At 41.3% G+C, this 25,722-nt stretch overlaps 2 protein-coding genes across 3 annotated transcripts in view; one reads left to right on the top strand and one right to left on the bottom strand.

The window, feature by feature from the left end:
- The first annotated feature begins 6 nt into the window (after positions 1 to 6).
- LOC104998302 (chromosome unknown open reading frame, human C12orf45) lies at positions 7 to 9,652 on the top strand. Its single transcript, XM_010853394.1, has 4 exons — positions 7 to 97; positions 2,208 to 2,294; positions 4,636 to 4,772; positions 7,467 to 9,652. Exons 1-4 carry the CDS (start codon positions 73 to 75, stop codon positions 7,704 to 7,706), a joined length of 489 nt encoding a protein of 162 aa, XP_010851696.1. The 5' UTR covers positions 7 to 72; the 3' UTR covers positions 7,707 to 9,652.
- Positions 9,653 to 12,560: 2,908 nt separating this feature from the next.
- Positions 12,561 to 25,722, bottom strand: part of ALDH1L2 (aldehyde dehydrogenase 1 family, member L2) — a 63,226-nt gene continuing 50,064 nt past the window's right edge. The window contains exons 20-23 of one of the 2 annotated variants that reach the window (XM_010853392.1): positions 24,766 to 24,931; positions 22,799 to 22,904; positions 19,874 to 20,073; positions 12,561 to 17,024 (exon numbers count right to left, since the gene is read on the bottom strand). In XM_010853392.1, the coding sequence (XP_010851694.1) occupies positions 16,969 to 17,024; positions 19,874 to 20,073; positions 22,799 to 22,904; positions 24,766 to 24,931 (528 nt within the window). In that variant the 3' untranslated portion in view covers positions 12,561 to 16,968. Of the gene's footprint in view, positions 17,025 to 19,873; positions 20,074 to 22,798; positions 22,905 to 24,765; positions 24,932 to 25,722 lie in introns of those variants that run through there. The other variant, XM_010853393.1, reaches the window with a different exon arrangement.

Genomic DNA, 25,722 nt, shown 5'->3' with positions numbered 1-25,722 from the left:
TCCCACTCCGGCCCAAGCTGTTCGTCGTCCTCGCGGGATGGCTCCGGGGTTTCGGTCTCCAAGGAGTTGCTGATGGCGGGGAGCGGCGGCCGCGGAGGTGACGAATGGGTGGTCGGCAGCGGCGTGGGGCGCGCACGTGCAGCTGGGGGCGGCGCTGCTGGAGCTGCGGGTCAGGGGCTACCTGCCTAGCTAGCGAGGGACCCGGACATCACCCCGGCTGCGGGGTTGGGGGACTGGCTGGCCTAGGTATGGGCATCCGGCCTCGAGCCCGAAGGTGGTTTGTGTTTTCATGTTTTAGGCACAGTGCTGAGTGCCCAGTGCTGAGCGCCGCAGCACGACCTTCCCCCGCACCCCTCCTCCTCCCAAGGGGACGACCTTAGAATCAGGTCTGGGTTCCAGCAGTTGGCTAGTAAGGGGAGCAGGTGAGTATTATGGATTGAGCACCCTCTCTCTGCAGATGCTCACAGAGCCATCCTTAGTGCGCTCCCTTAGTGCGCTGCTCTGGTAGAGGGAGACGCGTCCAGGAAACCCTCATAGGTTTTTAGACATCATAATAGAGAGCTGAAAAAAACTAGGGTTCGAATCCCAACCCCACGAGTAATTAGCTGTCGAACTTTTTTTGGAGGAGGGCGGTGTTTGAAGAGAATAAAGTTCATTCGAGTGGTAGACGCTGTTAGAACAGATGGCTGGCTCAAGGAAGAGCAGAACCAGCTGTGGAACTTTTTTGTGGCTCGGTGTCCGACGCTTTGCGACCCCATGGACTGCAGCACTCCAGGCTTCCCTGTCCTTCACTATCTCCCAGAGTTTCCTGAAACTCATGTCCGTTGAGTCGATGATGCCATCCAACCATCTCATCCTCTGTCGCCCTCTTCTCCTCCTGCCCTCAATCTTTCTCAGCATCAGAGTCTTTTCCAGTGAGTCGGGCTCTTCACATCAGGTGGCCAAAATATTGGAGCTTCAACTTCAGCGTCAGTGCTTCCAATGAGTATTTCAGTGTTGATTTCCTTTAGGATTGACTGGTTTGATCTCCTTGCAGTCCAAGGGACTCTCAAGAGTCTTCAGCACCATAGTAGGAGAGTTGTTTACATCCCCAAAGCTTCAGTTTTTACATTTGGAAAATGGAAGTAGTAGTACCTATAGTGTTTGTTTTTGTTTTTGTTTTTTTTTCTGAGAAGAAGAATGAGTGTAATGTCTTGGACATATCCTCATTAAATATTAACTTGAAAAAAGATTCTTTGAGAATCCAGAGCATCCGATAATAGCTGAAGCTTCTTAGTGCCTACTCTGCCCCAGGAATTAATTCGCTAAATTTAATCCTCACAACTTCCCTGTGTGGAGTTGGTTCTGTTAGGGCAGTTGTACAGATGAGGAAACTGAGACCTGGTGTATCACACAGATAAGTAACTTGTTGGAGATCATGTGGCTGGAAAGTGGCAAAATTGGCATTTGAATCCAATCGGTGTGGCCCCAGAGTCCATGCTCTTTTCACTAATCCAATTATTAGGTATAAGCTATTGATAGTAGCTAGGAGTGTGGAGCTGCTGCTTTGAGGGTGAACAGGATTTTTATGCCAGAGTGAAGAGATTTTCCAGGTGTGGGAACCGGGGTGCATAAAGCCTTGGGTTTTGAAAGTAAGTCCTGTTCTCTGTGCTCTGATGGGCTGGAGAGTTGGGTTGATTTGAGGAGCTGTGAAAAGGCTAAAGGGGTTCTCTTTAAAGGGCTGTTTTGTCTACATCAGACATCTTGACTGAAAGGGAACTTACCAGGCAGAGATGTTTTATAAATGAAGAAATTAATACTCAAAAAGTGTAGGTGATTTGCCCAATATAATGTAGCTGGTAAACCATTTCTGGCTTTACTTAACCCTTATGTATTCTGTACTGCTTCCTGCATTCTGTCATTGCCGACCTACATTTGTTGCTGGTAGATTTCTGGCCCAGAAAGGTGCAGTTTAGTGGGCATTTACTACCTGGCATTGGTGAGGCAGAGATGTAAGAGACAGGTTTAAAGGGGGGAGATCTGCAGAAAGAACTAAAATGTTGTCATGGAACTTGGAATGTTCCTTCTTTTTTTTTTTTTGTTTAATGTGTTAGAAAGTGAGGAAGGAACAGTCAAGACTTGAGGGTGGAGGGTGGTCTTGCAAAGTTTGCTCTTGGGCTCCTATTTCTTTGTGCTGTAATAAAGGAAGTGTGTGTGTGTGTTTGCAGGTATATGGGACAGGTTGCTCATCAACTCCAAGCCTAATTCCAGAAAGAATTCTACTCTTCAAACAGTTCGGATAGAGAGGAGTCCCTGTAAGTACCCTTCCCTCTCTTCTCTTTCTCTCTCTCTCTCAAGAACCCTCTGTGATATGAAATTCTGCCTAATTAATCACTTATTTGTTGGGACAGTGTCTGCTTTTGTTGTCAGAGTCTCCATTCTAGCAAGTCTTACTTGGAAATTACATCATGAATTCAGTGCACAGGGATAAAATTTCTTGTATTATTCCCCTGCTTTAAGAGGGTGGGGCTTAAACCAGGCAGGAGACTCGGGTTTGATTCCTGGGTTGAGAAGATCCCCTGGAGATGGGAGTGGCAACCCACTCCAGTATTCTTGCCTGGAGAATCTCATGGACAGAAGAGCCTGGCAGGCTACAGTCCTTGGGGTCACAAAGAGTCAAACACGACTGAGTGTGACTAACACTTAAGAGGGTAACCTTGCCCAGAAAAACTTGTGGGATGGATTTTTGGAAATCAAAATCAATTATTGTTAAACTCCATGGGGAATGTTTCCAGAGGTTACTGACTCCTAAATTTCACACACGGATGTGGGAAAACACCACCAGATTTGATTAAATTGGACACAGTTACTTAAATGGTAAACATTACTCATAACAGGGCCAGTTCTTTTTATTAATTACTCTGTGATATTGGTGTACCACATACTCTAAATATATGTGAGTCAGACTTTGTTCAGATAGCATCATGTAACACTTAGCATTTGTGTAATTCCCTTTTAATGTTTAAAAGAAAATAAAGACAAGAATTAGTAAAAATGGTGTAAATGATACATGAGGTTATCATGTCTGTAAACTACAAAATTGTGAGTAGTCGAGGGGAAGTTAACCATAATATGCACTAAATGTACAACAGCTGAAATGATTGCATGGTGGGTCCCCATTCAAATATAAGTTTTTGTGTAGACATAGGTTTATATTTTTGGAGGGTACATATCTCTGAGTGGAATTTTAAGAATTTTTATTTTTTAGTATTTTGGCCGTGCCACCCATCATGTAGGATCTTAGTTCCCCAACTAGGGGTGGAACTGTCACCTCCCTGCATTGGAAGCATGGTGTTTCAGCCACTGGACCCCAAGGGAAGTCCCCAGAGTGTATTTTTTGATAGAGAAAAGATTGCCAAATTCTTTTCCAAGTTGGGTATACCATCTGGAATCCTAGCAGTCCTGTTTCACAATTCAAGGCCATTTCTTGATCCTCACCTCCATTTTCTTCTTCCATGCTCTGAACATTTTAGTCCACTGTTACATGGCTGTGTCAGTGACTTAAGTTCTGAGAGCTCATGATGTGCATGGTTATATGCTGGGCCTCTCTTGAGAGCTAACTCAGTAAATGACATATCCCTGTTCTTTGTCTCCCCTGTGCTTAGCACTCACAGATGAGTAAACTGAGGTTTTGATTGGTTAAATTAAATGTATTAGATTCCTGTGGTTGCACATGAATGAAACCCAGCTCCAGTTGCCTTTAGCCAACTGATGTTGGCTCATTTTTTGGGGAAAAATACCCCCAGTGATTTCAGGTACATCTGCATCATCCAGGTGCTCAGCGTCACCTGGGATCTGCCACTCTATATCTCTTAGTTCTACTTTCCTAGGTGACTTTATCTAGAACCAGTTCTTCCCTGATGATGGGTGGTAGCTGGGCCAGTTTATCAGCAGCTCTAGGTTTACATTCAGCAACTCACCTAGTCATTGACTCTGGAAGAATGGACATCTTTCTCAACAGTCCACTTAAGAAAGTCATCATTATCAGAAGAAAGGGAAACAGATGTGGGCCTCATCAACATCCATTGCTTCATTAACCTGCCCAGGTAACTCAGGTAGTAAGACGTGGAACCGGGGTTCTCTGAAGAGCCTCAGCAGTCTGACCCCAAAGCCTCGGAGTCTCATGCATTTAACTATTAAGTCCAACTGCCTACTTAATCAGTTTACTGTCTGTTGAATGCCATTCTTCTAGGAATTTTCAGTTCTGGGCATATATGAAAACCAGAAAACATTGAGAAATAATTGCTGAATTGTACAGTCATACTGTTTTTCATGGACAGAGGAATTCCCCAGACAAGAATACTGGCGTGGGTAACCATTCCCTTCTCCAGGAGATCTTCCTGACCCAGGGATCGAACCCGGGTCTCCTGCATTGCAGGCAGATTCTTTACTGTCTGAGCCACCAGGGAAGCCCACCATTTTAAGAATTCAGAAGAGAATGAAAAGTTTTAAAATAGAAGGAATTTGAATGCTTTTTTATTGAACTGTTGTTATTATTCCTGTCAGATTGAGAAGTGTTTTTATAGAAATTCTGAATTTTAAAAGTTTGGCCAAAGACTAACATAAATATTGATAAATGATATTTTCGCTCCTTAGTATTGGACCAAGTACGGACCTTTCTCCCACAGATGGCTCAGGCAAATGAAAAGCTAAGAAAAGAAATGGCAGCTGCACCACCTGGTCATTTCAATATTGAAAATACTGATGAGACTCTTGGACAAGTTATTCAAATGGTAACTATGCCTTGTTTTCATTTCATAGTATAAAATAAACAATATGTTTCATCACCTGAAAAAGAAAGAACTTTTAAATTTTAATTCCAAGTGTTATTTTCCTTTTTGCAAAGTCAGCTCATGTTTCCAGTGCTGCACAGGTGCTCAGTCATTTGATGATTAAATGACCGAGTTATTTAATCCTAATAACCTCATAAGTCAGCAAGCTTCCCTGGGTGAAGTCTAGGAATTTAGTCGTTCAGAATCATAGAAAGGCTTTTTCCACTCCAATAACACATGTGTTATCTAGAAGCATGTATATACTAAGTGTCCTGAGTTTTTAAAAGTTTTCCCATTCAAGGCCCAAAAGAAGTAATCAGAGTCTGATTCATTGAGAATGCAAAAATAAACAATGTGTATAACAGAAAAACTGCTTATATAACTCAGGTGTGAAAATTGTCTTTCACTTTGCTGCTGCTGCTGCTAAGTCGCTTCAGTTGTGTCCCACTCTTTGTGACCCCATAGACGGCAGCCCGCCAGGCTCCCCTGTCCCTGGGATTCTCCAGGCAAGAACACTGGAGTGGGTTGCCATTTCCTTCTCCAACGCATGAAAGTGAAAAGTGAAAGTGAAGTCGCTCAGTCGTGTCCGACTCCTAGTGACCCATGGACTGCAGCCTTCCAGGCTCTTCCATCCATGGGATTTGCCAGGCAAGAGTACTGGAGTGGGGTGCCATTGCCTTCTCCAGTCTCTCACTTTGGGCTCCTCTTATTTCTGCACTGAAATCCCCTTTATAACACTCATGTCTGGACAGATCTGACACCATTTTTAATAATCATATACCTGATCCATCAGCAGATATGGCAGCTCTGCATCTAGAGTACATCTCGAATCAAGCCACTCCTGCTCGGCACCCAGGACCCTCACTCTAGGTGATGACAGTCTCTCCTCTGGATTATCCCAGGAAGTTCCCAGCCAGGCTTTCTGCTTCCACATTTTTCCCCCCAAAGCTTGTTCTTGACACATTGTATGTGGCTCCCAGTTTGGGAACCAGGGGGCTTCCCATCACATTTCTAATTAATTCAGAGTCCTTCATGGGCCAGTGTGATCCTGCCTCCATCTCTCCACTGACCTTCTCTCCCACCAAGGACCCTCACTGATTGTACTCCAGCCTCCGTCTCCTTGGCTCTGGGCCTTTTCCCTCTTTGTAAAATCCCATCCCCAAATTCCTCCATCTTTCATCACTTGTCACCTCAATGGTTTTCTTTCTTCTTTTTTTCTTCTTTAACTTTTCACTGCCCTACACTGTGCTTTCTGAGTAATTGTTTATTGCCTTTAAAAAATACATTTATTTATTTGGCTGTACCAGCTCTTAGGCTTTTAGTTACAGCACGTGGGATTTAGTTCCCCAACCAGGGATCAAATTTGGGCCCTCTGCATTGGGAGCGTGGGCCCACTGGACCACCGGAAAACCTGTTTCTTAACTAAAACAGAGGTCAGCAGCCATTATTTGTAGGGGGCCAGATAGTAAATAACGTTAGGCTTTGTGGACCATGCTGTCTCCGGTATGACTGTCTATTTCTGCCATTTCCATGTGAATACAGCTGTGTGTGTGTGTGCGCTCGGTAAGTCGCTTCAGTTGTGTCCAACTCTTTGCGACCCCATGGACTATAGCCTGCCAGGCTCCTCTGTCCATGGGATTCTCCAGGCAAGAATACTAAAGTGGGTTGCCATGCCCTCCTCCAGGGGATCTTCCCGACCGAGGAATTGAACCCACATCTCTTATGTCCACCTGCATTGGCAGGCAGGTTCTTTACCACCAGCGCCACCTGTGAAGCCCCAAAGACAGCTGTAGATGATACGTAATGAGTAGGCACGTTTTATATACTTTTTATGGAATCCAAAATTTGAATTTCATACAATTTTTGCATTTCATGAAATACTATTCTTTTGTTGTTTTGTTTTTTTCCTACCACTCAAAATGTAAAAGCATTCTTAGTTCATGAGCTGCATGAAAACAGGCAGGGGGCTGGGTTTGCCCTGCAGGCCATGGTTTGCCACCTCCTGCTCAAAAACATAAGTTCCACCAAGGCAAGGATTTTGTTGTTGTTGTTGTTGAGATTCTAATGTGGTGCCCGGTTAATGTTGGTATTTGTTAATATTTGTTGAGTGAGTTTTGTTGGGTAGATTCAGCTATATAGAATTCAGCTGTGAGGAACTTTTTAGACTTGTAATAAAAGTAAATCCTTAGGCCAGACTCTGGCAACTGAAAGAATAATGCTGCTGCTGCTGCTGCTAAGTCGCTTCAGTCGTGTCTGACTCTGTGTGACCCCATAGACGTCTGGCAGCCCACCAGGCTCCCCCGTCCCTGGGATTCTCCAGGCAAGAACACTGGAGTGGGTTGCCATTTCCTTCTCCAGTGCATGAAAGTGAAAAGTGAAAGTGAAGCCGCTCAGTCGTGTCCGACTCTCAGCAACCCCATGGACTGCAGCCTACCAGGCTCCTCCATCCATGGGATTTTCCAGGCAAGAGTACTGGAGTGGGGTGCCATTGCCATCTCTGGAAAGAATAATAGTATTGTATTAAAAACATTTCCTGTCTTCTGTGCTTCAGTATTTGTGCTAAGTGTTGGTCATTCCCAAAGTTGTTTTTATAACTTTTTAGGGAACTGCCCCAAAATAAATCTCCCACATGGTGTGTAATTTTTTTTCTTTCAGGACGTGGCCTTGTTTGAGATGAATCAGTCTCATTCGAAAGAAGAGGACAGTTCGGAAGAGAATTCACAAGACAGTTCAGAGGAAAGTTCAGAATCTGAGGATGAAGACGACAGCACCTCTTCGGAAGGTGAAGTCACCGTAGATAATATTAAGCTTCCTCATTCAGAAGATGGAAAAGGCAAGATAGAGGTTCTGGACAGTCCTACTAGTGAAAACAAAGAAAAACAGGGAAATAAGTGATCTGAGAAACAGGTGATAGATGCCTGCTAATTAAAAGGCAGCCCACTCCAGTATTCTTGCCTGGAGAATCCCATGGACGGAGGAGCCTGGTAGGCTAGTCCACGGGGTCACAATGAGTCGGACATGACTGAGCGACTTCATTTCACTTGACTTCAATTCTATGGAAAAGAGTGTGACTCACTAGTTGTTTTGCATTTCAGATACCTATGGTGCTTTTTTGCAATATTGAATATACTTTGTTTTTTGGAGAAACAGAAGCTGGCTTTTAAAGAGCTGGAAGAGATAGCATTTGGGGATCCTCTAAGAGCACACTGTATTTGATTTCATGCTAAAGAGATTGCGTTTAGAAAGCTTAATTTTATGTATGGTAATGAGTGAGATTGTTGGCATCCTTCTTCATAGCATAGACTTCAGAAATCTCAAACTTATTTTAAGGTAAAAATAGATATCACCTGTTTGTTTTTACTTTAAATTGTCCACTTGGATAAAACAACCTAGGTTGGTTTTTATTTTTTAAGTTTTTATAAAGTCAGACTTATTTATTACCATCAAAATGGGGTCAATGAGGTAGAAATCTTTTAAAGAAGTTTTTTACAAAGAAAATAATTACTTACATTTAGCCACCCTCAGACATATCTACTTTCATTAAAAAAAAAAAAATTCCTTTCCAATTTGAGCGGGAAAACTGGTGTTCTGGTTTAATCACTGGTTTAAACTGGATTAAATTGGTTTAATCACTGTCGATGACTCTGTAGCCCCTTATTACATACTAATATGTAGAATTTTTATATTTCTCCCTTGCCATGGCTGTCTCATATAATACAACCAGGTGTGCTATACAGTTAAAGAAGTCATCTAAGTTCAGTTCTCTGAATTGTATGTAGAATTTACTTTTTTGGTTTTGTTTTTTCTTTTTCTCATAAAGCAATGTTTTTGTTTGTTTCAACTATTGAAATTATTCCTCACAGTTGCCCAGTTTTGAAATCTGTTCATTGTAGAGAATAGGGACACCCCAAGAAAAATAGGGAACAGTACGTAAAAAGATAGTAATTGGTTTTCCCTTTCAAAAGACAAAATGATCCTACTTTGGGGTCTCCTTTCTGCCTTATTCTTGACCTTATTAAACTTGTTTGGGTTCTATTTGCCATGGAACTGGCTTTGCTCAGGATGTAAACTAGAGAATTTAGAGGAGTGTCTCCAAGTGCATTGAGCTGATGGGACTTTGTTCCCTAATGTTTTAGGGTTTTTTTTTTAACTGTTTTTTTTCTTACTCCTCACCTTATCCTTGTGAATACTCTGAAGATTATTCTCAAGGTTCTTTCTGGTATTTCCCATTGGAAATTGGAACCCAGGCTGTGCCTTAAAAGTATGCAGAGTGAACAGATCTGGAAACCAGATTTCTCAGCTAGAAAAGATACTATGTTGTACCTGGTAGCACCAAACACAGCTGTGATGAATTATTGGTGTAAATATGTATTTAAATAAATTAACAAATATTTAAATAATGTCTTCTACCAGCTAATATTTATGCCACATTGTGGGAAGAATTGCATTTGTCTGGTTCACTCCTTAGCATGGTGCATGGTATACAGTAGGCACTGAATGATGTAGATAAATGAATCAACAGGTATATGGGGATGTACAGGGCATTTTAAGCCATAGTATCCATGGGGATATGAAGGTGTAAGTTCACCAGAAATGCATACCTAAGTAGTAGACTGGTCAGTGAAAGAGACTAGTCAGTGTAGAATTACATACTAGTATGTAGAATTTTAATATTTCTCCCCTTCTTTGGCTATCTCATATAATACAACTAAGTGTTCTATACAGTTAAAGAAGTCACCTAAATTCAGTTCTCTGGACATTCTTATGACATTGGAGGAAAAAAAGAAATCTAATATGTGATAGGGTTGTCCTTTTCAGTTCAGTTCAGTCGCTCAGTCGTGTCCGACTCCTTGCGACCCCATGAATCGCAGCACGCCAGGCCTCCCTGTCCATCACCAAATCCCGGAGTTCACCCAAACCCATGTCCATCGAGTCGGTGATGCCATCCAGCCATCTCATCCTCTTTCGTCACCCTTCTCCTCCTGCCCCCAATCCCTCCCAGCATCAGAGTCTTTTCCAATGAGTCAACTCTTCGCATCAGGTGGCCAAAGTATTGGAGTTTCAGCTTCAACATCAGTCCTTCCAATGAACACCCAGGAGTGTTTTCCTTTAGGATGGACTGGTTGGATCTTCTTGAATTCCAAGGGACTCTCAAGAGTCTTCTCCAACACCACAGTTCAAAAGCATCAATTCTTCAGTGCTCAGTTTTCTTCACCGTCCAACTCTCACATCCATACATGACCACCGGAAAAACCATAGCCTTGACTAGACGGGACCTTTGTTGGCAAAGTAATGTCTCTGCTTTTGAATATGCTGTCTAGGTTGGTCATAACTTTCCTTCCAATAGTTAAGTGTAAATTGGATCCATTATTTAATACACAGTGTCAGGGATGGCTGTTTTTAAACAAAGTTAGAATCTAGGCTCATACCATGTACTAAAGTCAAGGGACAAATTGGGAAAAATATTTGCAATAAAAGGCAAAGAATGAGTGTTATTAGTATAAAATGGGCTCTTACAAATTAGTAAAAAAAGAAAAGACTAATAATCTCAGTAGTGAGATGTGAGCAGATAATTCACAGGGAAAAAATGCTCAGTCCCATTTTTCAAAGAAACGCAAATAAAACCAAGGTTATACTTTTTTACCTGTTGAAGTGGCAGATGAAACAACAGCTAGTACTTAACTAGTAATTAACCTTTTTGTGTGCCTGCCACTATTCTGAGTGTTTTGTGAGTTACCACCACTCTCACACATAGAAAAATTTATCGAGTTACACATTTAACATCTGTGTACTTTATGTATGTTATACCTTAATGAAAAAGCTGTTTTGTTTGTAAGCAGCTTGCTCTACAGTCTCTTGGAAACTGAGTCACCGTCATGCTTTGGTTGGTCTGACCCTGTGCATTCTCTGCCTGATTCTTAGGTGTAAGGTGACGGCTGCCATTTGAACAGTCTTGTTCCTGCTAAGGCTGCTCAAATGTTCTCTTTAGCCTTGTGTGTTATCTTTTTATGGCTCTTTGACAGTCTTAAACTGGGTAATTAGGTTTAATGGTCTTGGAAGCAAAAATATTCTTAATGAATCTCCTCTATCCTCATAATACTTTGTGCATCAAATGTGGTATTTATTGAAAAAAAAAAAAAAAACTGCCTTGCCAAGTAGCTTGTATTCCTGTGCCCGAGTCCACGGCTGTGGCAGAAAAGACGAAGAGATTGAGTCTTTCACTTGTATTTCCCTCGGTGCCTGGCATGGTGCCTTTCACTCGGAATTGTACAGTAAATGTTCATGAAAAAAAACTTTTTTTTTTCTCTTGATGCCAATAAAGTAATACATCTTAAACATCAGTGGTCACCAGTCCTGAAGAAAGACAGGTTTACTACTGTCTTTTGTCTAACTGATTAGTAGACTTTTCCCCAGAGTTTAATGTTGGCATCTTTGTGGGTGACTCCCCACCATATGGGCTTCCCTGGTGGCTCAGACAGTAAAGAATCTGTTTGCAGTGCAGGAGACCCGGGTTCGATCCCTGGGTCGGAAAGATCCCCTGGAGAAAGGAATGGCAACCCACGCCAGTATTCTTGCCTGGAGAATTCCATGGGCAGAGGAACCTGGCAGGCTACCGTCCATGGAGTCACAAAGAGTTGGATACGACTGAGTGAGTGACGCTTCGACTTTCTCCACCATTTGTTCATGGAAAATCCTGGCAGTGATTGTTTTGGGCGATGGGTATGTGACAACCTTCCCAAAGCGGCACAAGGCAAGTCTTGTTAGTAAACTTTCTGGAAAGAAAAGGATTTCTTATTCCGAAGAAGGAGGCACATGAAAAAATGGCTCCTTCTTTGAAACCATGGGTATTTTGTGGTTGGATATGGCTCTTGCCACTCTGACCTAGTGGGCCTACCTGGAGCCACAGTCAGCACGCCAAGGAGAGCACAGAGAAGCAAGGAACATCACTGAATTACTGCATCAAATAACTTGACAAAGCTATCACTGGATTTCTAGTTTTGTGACAGTGAATTTCTTTTTTATTTAAAAAAAAAAAAAGGCCACTACCTTATGAGATACTCTTATACCTACTTCACAGATTTAAAGAAAAAAGTGGCAGGGAGACACTAAGCAAAAATTTTAAAGCCTCCCAATAGGTAAGTGGTGGAGAGACTTCCCTGGTGATCCAATGGCTGACTGTCCTTCCAGTGCAGGGCGCCCAGGTTCAATCCCTGGTCCAGGAATTAGATTGCACATTCCGCAACTAAGACCCCATGCAACTTACGTGGTGGAGCCACATTTTCAATTCAGTCAGCCTCACGCTGCCATTATGGGTCTGCCAGTCACAAAGCCACAAGCGTAGGCTCCGAAGCAGGCTCGATCCCAGCCCAGCCACTTACCTTAGTTTTTCCATTTGTAAGATGGGAATAATAGTATGTCCCTTATGTGGTTTTAGTATTAATAAGAAATGAATGACTTAATACCTATCACGTGCTTAGAACAGTGTTTGGTAAGTGTGAGGTGTTATGCTATAAGAAAAATACAGTGGTGGCAAAAATGTGGAGAAACTGTTGGCAAGATTGCTATATCCTTTTAATCAGAGATTACACCTCTAGGAATTTATTCTAATTAAGTAAATACAGTTTTGTTCACAAACTTCTATATAAGATTGATTGCGGGGACCTCCTTGGTGTCCAGTGGTTAAGAATCTGCCTTGCAGTACAGGGGACTGGGGTTCAGTCCCTGGTCAGGGGACTAAGATTCCACATGCCTCGGAGCAACTAAGCCCGTGTGCTGCACCTACTGAGCCCACACACTGCAACTAGAGAGTCCACGTGCTGAGACAAAACATCCTACGTGTCGGGTCAACTAAGACCCAGTGCAGCCAAATTAATATTTTTTGGGAAAAAAAAAAGATTGTAGTGTTTAAAACAGTCAAAAAGCAAATATAAATGTCCAACAATAAGAGAACAAGTTGAATTAAAGCCAGTGAACATATGTAGAGGTATTTATTGACATAGAAAGATGGTTACATGTTTTTAATTGAAAAAAGCAGATAAAGTTATGTACAGTATATACCAGTTCTAAAAAAAAGTATATTCATAGAAAAAAATCTGGAACAATTTCAGATATCATCTGGTTATTTGTGGAGAGTGGTTGAATCTTACCTTCTCATTTTATTATTTTTACAAAATAAGGTGTGACTTATTAAAAGTCCACTTAGGTATTATTTGCATGATAGTAATAATCATAATAATTCATCCTTTCAATCATGTTCATGTCTGATAACCTACTTCTAGACCAGGTTCCCTTGAGAGCTTCTGTTTTCTTAAAAAGGCAGGTATAGGGAAACCAATTTGTTTCCTTGCCCTGTCTCTTGACGTTTCCACAAAAGCTCTCACAGTTCATGTTCCACTCAGTTTAGCTTTGAGTTTGACAAATATTTAACACATGCCTACTATTCATTATCCAGGGTCTGATTTGGTTATGGGCAACAACGGGATCTTAGCTTGGTTAAAAGACTTTCAGCTTCATTGCTTGAGTACCTGCTCTGCCACTGAATAGCTGTTTGATCTGGGCAGGTTACTTAACCTCCTTCATTTGAAAACAAATATTGATTGAACTCCTCCTATGTGTTAGACACTGGAGGTAGAGCATTGAACAAAAGCCCCTGTTCACAAAGCTTCAGTTCTAATGGGAAGAGATGGATGATTAATAACCATGTGGTGATAAGTGCTGCAAAAACAATGCAGGAGAAGGCAAATGACAAAATGAGAGGACAAATGAGGTGTGGATGTGGGAATCTTATTGCTATTTTAGGAGGAGTGATCAGCGAATGGACCTCCACTGAGATGATGTTTGAGCAGAGACCTGGAGATGAGGCAGCCTGTTGGGAGGTGGCGTGTGGGCAAGTTTCAAGAAGAGACAGTGGTGTACTGGCTGTAGCCCACACTTGTTCTAATCACACGTATCTCTTCCCAATTCTGTGTTCAGTGAAGTTTGTACCTTGAAAGCAGCCAGTATGAGAGCATTTATACACAGAAATCAGAAAATGCTACAAGTCAGAATTTTGTTTTTGATTTTTTTCCCCAGAGAGCCACTTGTTAAATATTTACCAGCACACTGCTGGGAAGAAGGAGCAGTAAGTGCAAAGGCCCTGCACTTAGGAGTTAGGAGTGTGCTTGATCAGTTTGAGGAACATCAAGGCAGCCAGGGTGGCTAAACAGAATGAGAGGGTAGATGGTAGGAGATGAGGTTAGAGGTAGCCAGGAACAAAGTTGATAGGACTTTGCAGGCATGGTAAGGGGTAGACTTTATTGTAAGCGAAATGGGGGCCATTAGGAGGTTTTGTGCAGAGGAGTGACACGTTTCTGACTTAGGGTTTGAACCACACAGGGAGGGATCAGGAAGGCCAGTCAGGAAACGCAATAACCTCTTGGTGGGGTGGAGCCAGTAAAAAGAGCGCCTCGATTTATTCATCTTTTCAGATGTGAAGTTTAAGTAAGTTGGCTTAACATAGTGACTAGCATACAGCAGCCCCTACATAAGTGATAGCTGTTATTATTGACAGATGCCAATCCTGGGAGTGGGGAAGGGGTTCTCATATCTAATTAGGAAGACCAATCATTCCAGCACCACGTGGTAAGAACTGTGTTCCAGACAAAGTATAGAGGAGAGATACTTAAAACCAAGTTGGGCACAAGAAAGGTCAGGAAGGGTGTTTGAACAAAAGGGCAGCACTGGGAAATGGAAGGAAAATAGAACGTTTAAAAGTGTCCACACCTCCTCAACTCCCCAGTTAAGGGAACAAATCACAGCTTTATCCTTTAGCAAAATAATCAGTGATGTGAAGAAATGGTGATAAATTACTCTGTATGTTAATTAAATTACCTAGCAGGCTGTGTATCATTATATTCTCGTTCAAATTCACTTGTCATTTTATAAATCCCATGTAGCCTTTGACTCTGGTCAGCAATCGGATATAAAAACTCAAGCCACTAAGAACTTCAAAACTCACTATGGAAAAATGAGTTCTTAATCTAGAGCTCAAGCATGGGTTTTAGGAGGTCTGTGAATTTCTTGAAGATATTTGCAGAATTAGGTGTGCAGGTGTGAGTTTTGGACAGGGGGATCCATAGCTTTTATCAGATTCTCAAAAGAGGTTTATGACTCCCCCCCCAAAAGATTAAAAGCACTGCTACTGAGATTAATATTAGAAGGTAAAAGTCAGTCTAAAAGAAATGGGCATGTTTTTGTTTGCCATTTCATCTATCAGTAAAATATTCAGTGGTATAAAATAAAGTGATATTTTAAATCACATGAAATCAGTAAAAAAACTGCATTTAAAATGTGGTTCCTTTATAATAAGAACTTTGTCATTTTATTCAAATATGAACTATCAATTTGGACCCTGTTGGGTCCAAATTTAGAATTTTACCTGTGCCAGCTTACAGGCAAAATTTGCTCTATTGATCATGCCAGGATCATACCTAATATTCTTCCTTTTGAAAGTTTTCTGCCCCTGATTTTGTTATTGTTGTTTATTGATTAACAATTCCCTGCACTCTTCTTGGTTAAACTGCTGAGTTCCAAAGTAGTTAAGTAATCCCTAAGGGCTTCTTCAAAGCCAGAGAGATAGGAATGTTTACTGAAATTTTACTTTAAAAAGAGAATTAATGGAAATTAATTGCTCTGACAAACTTCTAGAGACTCTTCAAGTCAGGATCTCACCTTCTGCTAGTCACACCTGGACTACTTACCCACCTGTTTTTGTCTGCATCAGGCAATTATGAAGTGCTTCATGAGTTGTAATAATTCCTCTTTCTTGAGCACAGAGAATGATCTAGACACCTTGTTGAGTGCATTATGTGTATAATCCCATTGAATCCTTACGACACCTAATGAGATAGGAACTTTATCCCTATTTTATAGATTCCACCTCTCAGCTTTATATTGAGATATTAGGTAACCAATCTGCCCTTTATTGAGTATTTACCATGAACAAAGCCCAGTGCAAGGTGCTTTACTAAGATTATTGCATTGAATCCTCACCTCATCATAAGGTTCCTGAGGGAGGCATTACTGTCCCCATTTTACATACAAGGAAACTGAGGCTTGGAGAAATTGTATCAGTTTCCCCAAGTCACATAGACAGTAAGATGGTATGATATGAACCAAGATCAGCCTCCAAAAACTACTTACTTAATAATATATCATACTGTGAAATTCACTTTAAAAGCTGTTGACAAGAATTTCAACTATTTGAAGTTAAAAATCATGTCATTAAACTTTGTGTACTCCTCAGGACATAATATAGCACCTCGTACTTAGTAGGTACTCAAGAACTGTTTATGAGCTGGTGACTTATCACAGTGGGTTGAAAAATAGAACATCAAGGGCATAAAGATGTATCTTATTTCCGAAAGAAAATAAAAAAACTTCCTTCGCTTTCCTTGGGGGATATACTGTTTCTTGAAAGCAAAATAACAGGGGAAGAAAGATTGCGGCAAATGGAGAAGGTGGTATTGACATGTATGTGCTACCATGTGTGAAACAGACAGCTGGTGAGAAGCTGGTATATAGCACGGAAGCCCAGCTTGTGCCCTCTGATGACCCAGATGGGTGGGATGAGGGAAAGGGAGGGAGGCTCAAGAGGGAGGTGATACACGTATAATTATGGCTGATTTGCCTTGTTCTGTGGCAGAAACCAATACTATATTGTACAGCAATTATCCTCCAAATAAAAAATATATTTAAAAGATTACAGAAAATCTTTTTAATAACCCCCACATGCCTGGTTCATAGGTTAAAACCTTACCTATTATACAAGGGTTCCCAACTTTCTGTACTATAACTGCATCATATTGATGTTTGCAAAACGAACAACCTTGATTAGGATTAGTCTTGGTGGGGGAAAAAAAGCAGCTCAATATTTTAGAAATACGTGTGGTATACAACATAGTCAAAACCCAACATCATTTTAAGGTATAAAAGGGGTATTAGAAAACACTCAGGCACAGGTGTAAATGCTTAGACATGTGGCCCCACCCTCCTCATGGTCCCTGTGCATGTTTTTCGGCTGGCGGCTGGCACCTCTGTCCTCGGCACAGCCAGGCTTCTTCACTGGGAGAGCTGAAGAGTGGTGGGCCCGCGAGGAGTTCCTGAGGATGGCACTGCTCTAGTACTCCAACGTCACAGACTTGGTTTTGAGGTATTCATTTAGAGCTTCCTCACCTAGGAAAGAGAAAAGCAGTTGATGGACTGTGTTCACAGGTGGACGTGATGGCGCCAGGTGTAGTGTATCTCACTGAGCAAGAGAGTGGGGCTGAGACAGTGCTGCTCAAACATTCGATTTCATGTGAATCACCTGATCTTATGACACTGTAGAGTCTGACTGGATTAAATCCAGCAGAGGCCCCAAGGTTATAAGTGAAAGTTGCTCAGTCGTGTCTGACTCTCCAACCCCATGAACCATAGCCCACCAGGCTCCTCTGTCCCTGGGGATTCTCCAGGCAAGACTACTGGAGTGGGTTGCCATGCCATCCTCCAGGGCATCTTCTCAGCCCAGGAATAAAACCTGCATCTCCTGCATTGCAGGCAGATTCATTGCCGTCTGAGCCACCAAGGAATCCCTATATGCTTCTAACCATTCCCCAAATGCTGATGCTCATGGTCTACACTTTGAGGATAAGGGTTTAGACCAGCTACCAGGCCTTCTAAGGACCACACTGTTGACTTATCAACCTCTACCCAAAACCCTTCTTTATGTCCTGGCTTGATGATAAATCTTCATCTCTCTTCCTCGCCATTTAAGCTGAACAAAAGTGATCAGGATACTGTCCTTCCAATTACATTAAATGTAATTATATTAAATGCAGTTAAATGCATTAAATCCAATTACAATAAATGCAGAATAGAGTGAAATTTGAGATCATTTTGTTTCATTTTGTTAGAGAAAAGAGAAATGTATTTTTCCTGACTTACATAGTATGTTAAAGACACAGAAGGCATGCATGCGTGCATGTAGTTACTATAGTTGTGTCTGACTCCTAGCAACCCTATGGACTGAAGCCCTCCAGGCTCCTCTGTCCATGGGATTCTCCAGGCAAGAATACTGGAGTGGGTTGCCTTGCCCTCCTCCAGGGGATCTTCCTGACCCAGGGATTGAACCTGGGCCACTTGTGTCTCCTGCATTGTAGGCGGTTTCTTTACCCACTGAGGCACCTGGGAAATCCACAGAAGGCATATCCAGGCAAAAAAATAGGTCTGCCATTTTGTTTCTGTGCCGTTCCTGTTTTGAGCTTCCGCAATCATCGATTTCTACAGCAGTTAAGGGGCATGAATACCATGAGTGAAACTGATGAGTATATGATTCTGGAGTTAAGCTTAAACTCAGGGTTCTTACTGTTAAATTAGAATCACCTTAGGGAGCTTTTAAAATTCCTGATCCCAGGTCACACCTCAGACCAGTTAAATCAGCATCTTTGCTTTTTTTTTTTAAAGCTCCCAGGTGATTCTAATCCAGTGTGCAGCTGGGAACCATTGAGCTGAGGGAGTTTCAAATTCAGAGAGGAAGAAACTGTTAAGACAAACTCTACTGTGTTATAATAAAACAGACAAATCGATCATTCTCTATCCAAAGACAAATGGAACACTATTGCCTTCCTGATAATGCTAACACTATTGCTTCCTGATAATAATTTCCCTAAGAAAATCTCCCCCTGTAGTTTAGATCCAGGGATGAAAGCCAGATTGAAGACATGAAAAGAAAAAAAAGAATTAAACTTCAACTCAATGGAATTTAAAACGGGAGTCACTCTTATTGTTGCAAATAAATTGTCAAATGTCATCAGGAAAGAGAAGATGTAAAAATACCCCAAATTAACAAGCAGACTGTAATTTTGGTAAATCACAAACATTTCAACTTTTGAAACAACATGCCAGACTGTGAGGGGTGAGGACATGGGCTACACAGCTGGAAGACCTCGCTTTGCAGTCTTGTTGTCCATGGCTGGCTGACTGACTTTGGGCAAGTTGCCCAGTCTCTCTGAGGGCCATTTTCCTCATCTGTAAAATAAAGATAATAATAGCACCTGGGTTCCCATGGCTGGGACTTCCCTGGTGGCTCGGTGGTAAAGAATCTGCCTGCCAATGCAGGAGATTCGGGTTCGATCCCTTGATCAGAAAGATCCCTTGGAGAAGAAAATGGCAACCCACTCCAGTATCCTTGCCTGGGAAATCCCATGGGCAAAGGAGCCTGGCATGCTACAGTCCATGGGGTTGAAAGGAGTTGGACACAATTTAGCAACTGGATAGCAAGCTCCCATGGCTATTGTGAGGGCTGCTGATATGCTCTTATAGGCCTGGTATGTATTTAGTTTTCAAAATAAGCTATTACTGGAAATGTGATAATGTTGCTGCCCACTGTAAATTACATTTTTGGGGGCTTTCTGCAAACTCTATGTCTGAGCTCCCAGAGGCCCAGAAAACTCTGCCAGTTTCAGTGTGGACTCTGAAAGACTGCCAAGTGGTTCAGAGACAGCATACATTCTTGGAGCTAGCTGGTTGTTGCCTTCTACCCATTTTCCTTTCTTGGTTCCACTTGGTCCCATGACACCTAAACCAAGTTCATGCTGAATGTCAGGTTAAAAGAAACAACCGAACATATTTTAGCTAAATTGTCAGTGTTTTCTTTTCGATAGGAATCTTCTTTTTTAAAAGGAAGCCCTTTTCCATACAATTTGTGTTCTTTTCTATATGTACGTTACGTTCAATAAAATGTTTAACCATTGATATGTGGCAGCCTGGGATGGGAGGGGAGTTTGGGGAGAATGGATATGTGTATATGTGTGGCTGAGTCCCTTTGCCGTCCACGTGAAATTATCAATATTGTTAATCAGCATACTCCAAATAAAATAAAAAGTTTTTAAAAAATGTTTAACATTGAAAGAAAAATCAATGCCCTTGAAACCCCAGATCAACTACCATGTGGGAAATGCCCTTTAAAGCAACATACAAGTGTTGGACAAAGCACGAAGTGGGCTTTTTATGATGTGCAGTAGAAAGGTAAGGCATATTCATACCTAAGTCTTTTCCAAACCCAGACTGCTTAAATCCGCCGAAAGGAGCAGCCACATCCGTCTTGTTGTAGGTGTTAATAAAAACAGTTCCTGCTTCTAGTTTTTCACTCACATACATGGCTTTATTTATGTCTCTTGTAAAAACTCCTGAGGCCAAGCCGTATTCTGTATTATTTGCTCGCTGCAACACTCCATCGACGTCCCTATAAGATGTTTTTAGGAAGACATAAAACCTCATTAAACGTAAAAGCAAAACACTTTCATTTTATGTTCTAATATTTTTCCCCTCTGTGTTAGAAACAGGAAAATGTTACTGCCAGTGTGCTTACATTTTTATAAATGAAATATTCCAGGCTTACACCAAAAGAAACGCCCAATGAGATATTACAACCCTAGTATTGTATTTTTTCACATATATCATGTGACACCCTTTAAAATCTGAGCTGAAGTCATCTTTTTAATCATCTTCATTGGTTTTCCTTCATGACTACCCCATTTGTCTTTCCCCTCAGTTCCATATATAGATATTATATATTCTCAGAGCACCCTCTCAGTCCCTCCATCTATTCAGATTTTACATGCACAGTTCAAGGGCTCATTCCATGCCTCACCCTGAAGCCTTCTCAGATCCCATCAGTGCTACTGCTTAGGCGGTAGAGTGGAGTGGCCCAGTGAGAAGGCTCAGCAGCCAGACTGCCTGGGTAACCTTTGGGCAAATGACCCCATCTCCCCCAGCTTTTCTGTATTCTTGTGAAAAAATGGAAATAGTAATAATAGCACCTCCTGTCTGTTGTCATAAGGATTAAATGAGCCAATAGTGTCTGGAACAAAGGAAATGCTCAGTGAAAGTCAGCTATAATTGGGTAGCCCATGTTCCTCCAACTCAGTCACCTTCCAACTAGACAGGAAGTTCCCAAGGAGAAAGAGAACATTTCATTTTTCTTTATACTAGGATGTGGCAACATCAAATGTGAACTCAATTAATAGGCTAATCCCATAAAAGGGTAGTAAAATCATTCCTTCAGTGGGTCTGGTGACTTCCCTGCCTTCTGTCTCAGTATGTGTGCGTGGCCAAGTCAGTGCAGACATGAACCCACTCGTGTCTCCGCTTGTTCCAGTTCCCATGTGCCTGCCATACTGTATCTCATTTTTATGAGTGTCATCCTAATGTTAAAAAAAAAAACATGAAATTTCTACAACATGGCCAGTAAATGCAAGCCAAGATTTCATCTGGGGATCTGGCAAGGAAATGGGATTTCTGTTCCAAAGCTGGAAGAAAAATTAGTTGTGCTGAATTCTTTGAAGAGACAACAAAGGCTTGAATGTGGTGCCTCCCCTAGGGATTTTCAAAGGTAATCTTGTCTCTATCCAATTTTCAAATTTCATGAGAAATGTGGAATCTCACTTGGAGTGGACTAGACTCTGCTAAAACTCTCACACTTGATGCACTGCACTTGATCGCACTGAAGATATTCATAGATTGGACTAAGGCTGAAAGATGGCTGGATGCCAATGCCCACTGAGGACTGCTGAGATCACACAGCTTCATAGTACACCTTGTCCACTTTTAGAATAATAACAATGATTGCAACTGCACCAGCAGCAAACACATTTAAATCTTCAGTCGCTCAGTCGTGTCTGGCTCTTTGCGACCCCATGGACTGCAGCACGCCAGGCTTCCCTGTCCATCACCAACAATGATCCCAAAACATAGATACTATTAATAACTAGCCCAACTTCACAAATAGATAAACTTTACAAATAGAGAAACTTAATAGAGGAATTACGCTAGTAACCCAAGCCCACAGGGGTGGTCAGTGCAGACTCCACCCACTGCATTTCCCACCTACACCCTCTTGGGTTAACTGCCTGTCTCTTTGTCTGTCTCCCCTATTAGATGGTGACCTCCTTGAGGATAGGATTTGTGATTTATGTAGGCTTACATTCTCTAAACCTGGCTTCTAATATCTGCATGGTTAACACGACTATCATATAGGGGAATTTATAATTAGGAAAAGAGGTTAAAAGAGCATCTTTTGATCAGTATGTCAAAATGTTACTACAATTTAGTGTCCCCAAAGTTCTCTTACAATCTATCAAAGACCAAGAAGCCCTTCTGAACTGGGTATTCTGTTTCTTACCACCTTCTTATTGGTTAAAGAAAAACTAAAGCCAGAATTCTAAAGAACTGTGTGCAGTATACCAGAGAGTCTATTATATTAAATATTATGATAGGAACTCAGTTACCATATGGACTTCTTTGATATGCTAAACACTTTGGGAAGTTTCAGGGACCCTGACAAACCAGTACGTCATTTACGGTTGATTATAAGGTGACTGTGGGCTTTCTACAAAGAGTTGAGTTTTAGGTTTTTGGGGGCATGATCCCCTGTGGAGAAAACACTCCACTCTTTATTTGGGAAAATCAGATTTCATAGATGATGCCTTCTCTAAAAATGTAAATGCAAAAACCACTTCTGTTAGTCTCAGTTACTGGCCTTATTCCAGAGATGTTTCAAATGCCAACTGTACAAAAATTAAAACTAGCAAATACCATATGATGTCAGCCATTAATTTAAGCTAAGGAGCAAAAATTTATTACAACTTACATTGTAAGTTAGCATTCTCTTCTAATTATTTGTCAATTATTATTATGGTAGAAATTGTATCGGAGAAGGCAATGGCACCCCACTCTGGTGTTCTTGCCTGGAGAATCCCAGGGACGGGGGAGCCTGGTGGGCTGCCGTCTATGGGGTCGCACAGAGTCGGACACGACTGAAGTGACTTAGCAGCAGCAGCAGCAGCAGCAGCAGCAGCAGCAGCAGAAATTGTATGTTCTTTAACTTTATGCTCTGTATATAGCACAGTGGTAGGGGAAAAAAAAACCTGTATCTAGTCAACCCAGTTAAATTATGCCTAGGAACATACCCATTTTGGAATTTAGAAATGACCATAATAGGCCCAAAGGATTCCTCTTTGGCAAGATACATGTGGTCTTCCACATCTGTGAAGACAGTAGGTTCCATAAAAAAGCCTATTTGAAAACCAGAAGAAAATAACATCAATTATAGTGTAATTTTCAATTAGTAGTTCTCTCATTTAATTACATTACAACTTTTTTTTCTTCCCTTCTGGGTCAGTAAAACCAAGAAGACTTCCATTTTCCTATTTGGTGTTAACAATCCTAGGTTCTTATATTTTTAATGTCCTTATTACAAAAATTTCAAACATATGTAAAAGTAGAGAAAATAGTATAATGAATAGTAAAATAAATCTTTATGTATATATTTTGCTAGATTTGATTCATTTTTTCCTTGCTGATATAGTTTAAAGCAAATTCCAGAGACATAGATTTGTACTAGAATACTTGGAGTATAAATTGTAATGTACATTATCATACCTAACAAAATTAACGCTAATCCCTTATTCATAGTTTGTTTCAATTTAACTTCTAATTTTTAAATTGAGATATAATTGACACATAACATTAATTTCAGATGTACAACATAATGATTTGATATTTGTATTCAATTTCTGATTTCTAGAAAATATCTCTTTGTAGTTGATTTGTTTGATTCAGGGATTCAAATAAGTTACACTTTGCATTTGGTTGTTAGATAGCTTTAATCTGGAACATTTCCTCCCTTATGCCCACCCCTTAATTTTCATGGCACTGACTTGTTAAACCGGTGAATTCACAGTGGGAAAGAATCTGCTTGCTAATGCAAGAGATTCAAGAGACACAGGTTCGATCCCTGGTGTGGGAAGATTCCCCTGGAGTAGGAAATCGTAACCCACTCTGATATTCTTGCCTGAAAAATCCCATGGACAGAGGAGCCTGGTAGGCTACAGTCCATAGGGTTGCAAAGAGTCGGACATGACTGAAGTGACTTAGCACACATGCATGACTTTGTTAAACAAACTGATTCAGCTGTCCGGCAGAATATCTTAGGCATTTCAGATTTGTCATTGCTTCCTTGGGATGATATTTGATTTGTTTCCCTATCCCCTGTGCTTCTTTAAATAGAAAATATGATATAAAGGCATGGTTAGATTCATGGTTAAATGTTTTTGGCAAGAATACTTCATCGGTGATGCTGTGTTACACACTGGATCCCATAGAAGACACATCATATCCAGTCGTACGGCTGGTACTCAGTCTATCACAGTAAGACAGGAGGTTTTACACCTGTTGTTTGTTCATTTTTCTCTCCTTTTGGGTATCATGGCATGGAGTCATTCACATACTTCTGTAACAAGTACTGGGTTCAGTTCAGTTCAGTCACTCAGTCATGCCCGACTCTTTGCAACCCCGTGGCCTGCAGCACACCAGGCTTCCCTGTCCTTCACCAACTCACAGAACTTACTCAAACTCATGTCCATCGAGTTAGTGATGCCATCCAACCATTTCATCCTCTGTCATCCCCTTCTCCTCCTGCCTTCAACCTTTCCCAGCATCAGGGTCTTTTCTAATGAGTCAGTTCTTCATTAACAGTTACACAACAGGAATGAATCCTTCCCAGGATAAACTGGCTAAGATTAAGCCTCACATTGCCAGGAATGAAAACCGCCAGCTCCTGAAACACACTTATCCATTACGCTTGTTTACTGCATAGCTAAGGGCCTGTCACATCATTTTATTTGATTTTCACAGCCTTGTAAAGCAGGATGTGCGCATTTCATCGCATTTTACAACTAGGGCTCACCAAAACTATTGTCGAAGGTGTCACAGCTTAAAAGTGGCCAAGCAGGATCTAGAATGTATTTCTTCTGACCATAACATAAATGCCACTGTTTACTTCTGAGGCAAGATGGTGCTGTAATGAAGCCTGTTACCAATTATTCCAACTTAAGAAGCCAGGCCCCCAGCATCCCTCCCCTGGAGGTGATCATACCTGGCCTTTGGACTTGTCTTCCTCCATACACCAGGGTGGCCCCCTCTTTCACTCCAGCTTCACAGTACTGCAGAAGCTTTTCCAGATGGGCCTTATGATTTTGGGGCCCATGATCGGTAGATCTGTCAAGTGGATCACCAATTTTCATCTTTTTAATTTCTTCCACCTGTATATCACCCAGTTTGCAGAACACAATTGACTGTTAATAATAGTAATGGATACCCTTCACCGAGCTTCCGCTGGGTGATGGGTGTTGTACTGAGCTCTTCCCAGATGGTCCTCACTTAGTCTTCATGGTAGCATTGGAGGTAGATATTTATTTCCATCTTACATATGAGGAAACTGAGGATCAGAGGGGCTAAGTGACTAGCCCAAGGGCACACGACCACTAAATACTGTAGAGTTTTCTTGATGTGAAAGCCCAAGCTTTTAACCACTGAGTTTTAAACAGAACAAAAGCCACATGCATTATATTAAAATTATCTTGAATGTTAATCCATTAAAATAGCAAACCTGATGTTCTGGAATTTTTGTCAATACAGCATACTCTTCATGGCAAAGTAATTTCTAAAATGGCCACATTGTTGTCTTTTTCCTCTCCCTAAATGTGGCCGACTGCCCTTGTGAAAATCTCATGGTATAGCCACACTGGAGGACATACTAGAATATTCTGATGAAAAACCATCTTTATATGGAACATTCATCACTCACACATGCTCCTTGGTTATCTTTTTTTTTTTTAACTTTTTATTTTGGAGTATAGCCAATTAACAATGTCGTGATAGTTCCAGCCAATTAACAATGCTGTGATAGTTTCAGGTAGACAGCAAAGAGACTCAGTCACACATATACAAGTATCTATCTATTCTTTCCCAAACTCCCCTCCCACTCAGGCTGCCACATAACATTGAGCAGAGTTCTCCGTGCTATACAGCAGGACCTTGTTATCCATTTTAA

Source organism: Bison bison, unplaced genomic scaffold (genome assembly GCF_000754665.1).
Source record: "Bison bison bison isolate TAMUID 2011002044 unplaced genomic scaffold, Bison_UMD1.0 scf7180017864327, whole genome shotgun sequence".
NCBI lineage: Eukaryota > Metazoa > Chordata > Mammalia > Artiodactyla > Bovidae > Bison > Bison bison.
Note: the sequence above shows the minus strand (reverse complement) of the source record. Positions and strands in the feature narration are given on the sequence as shown.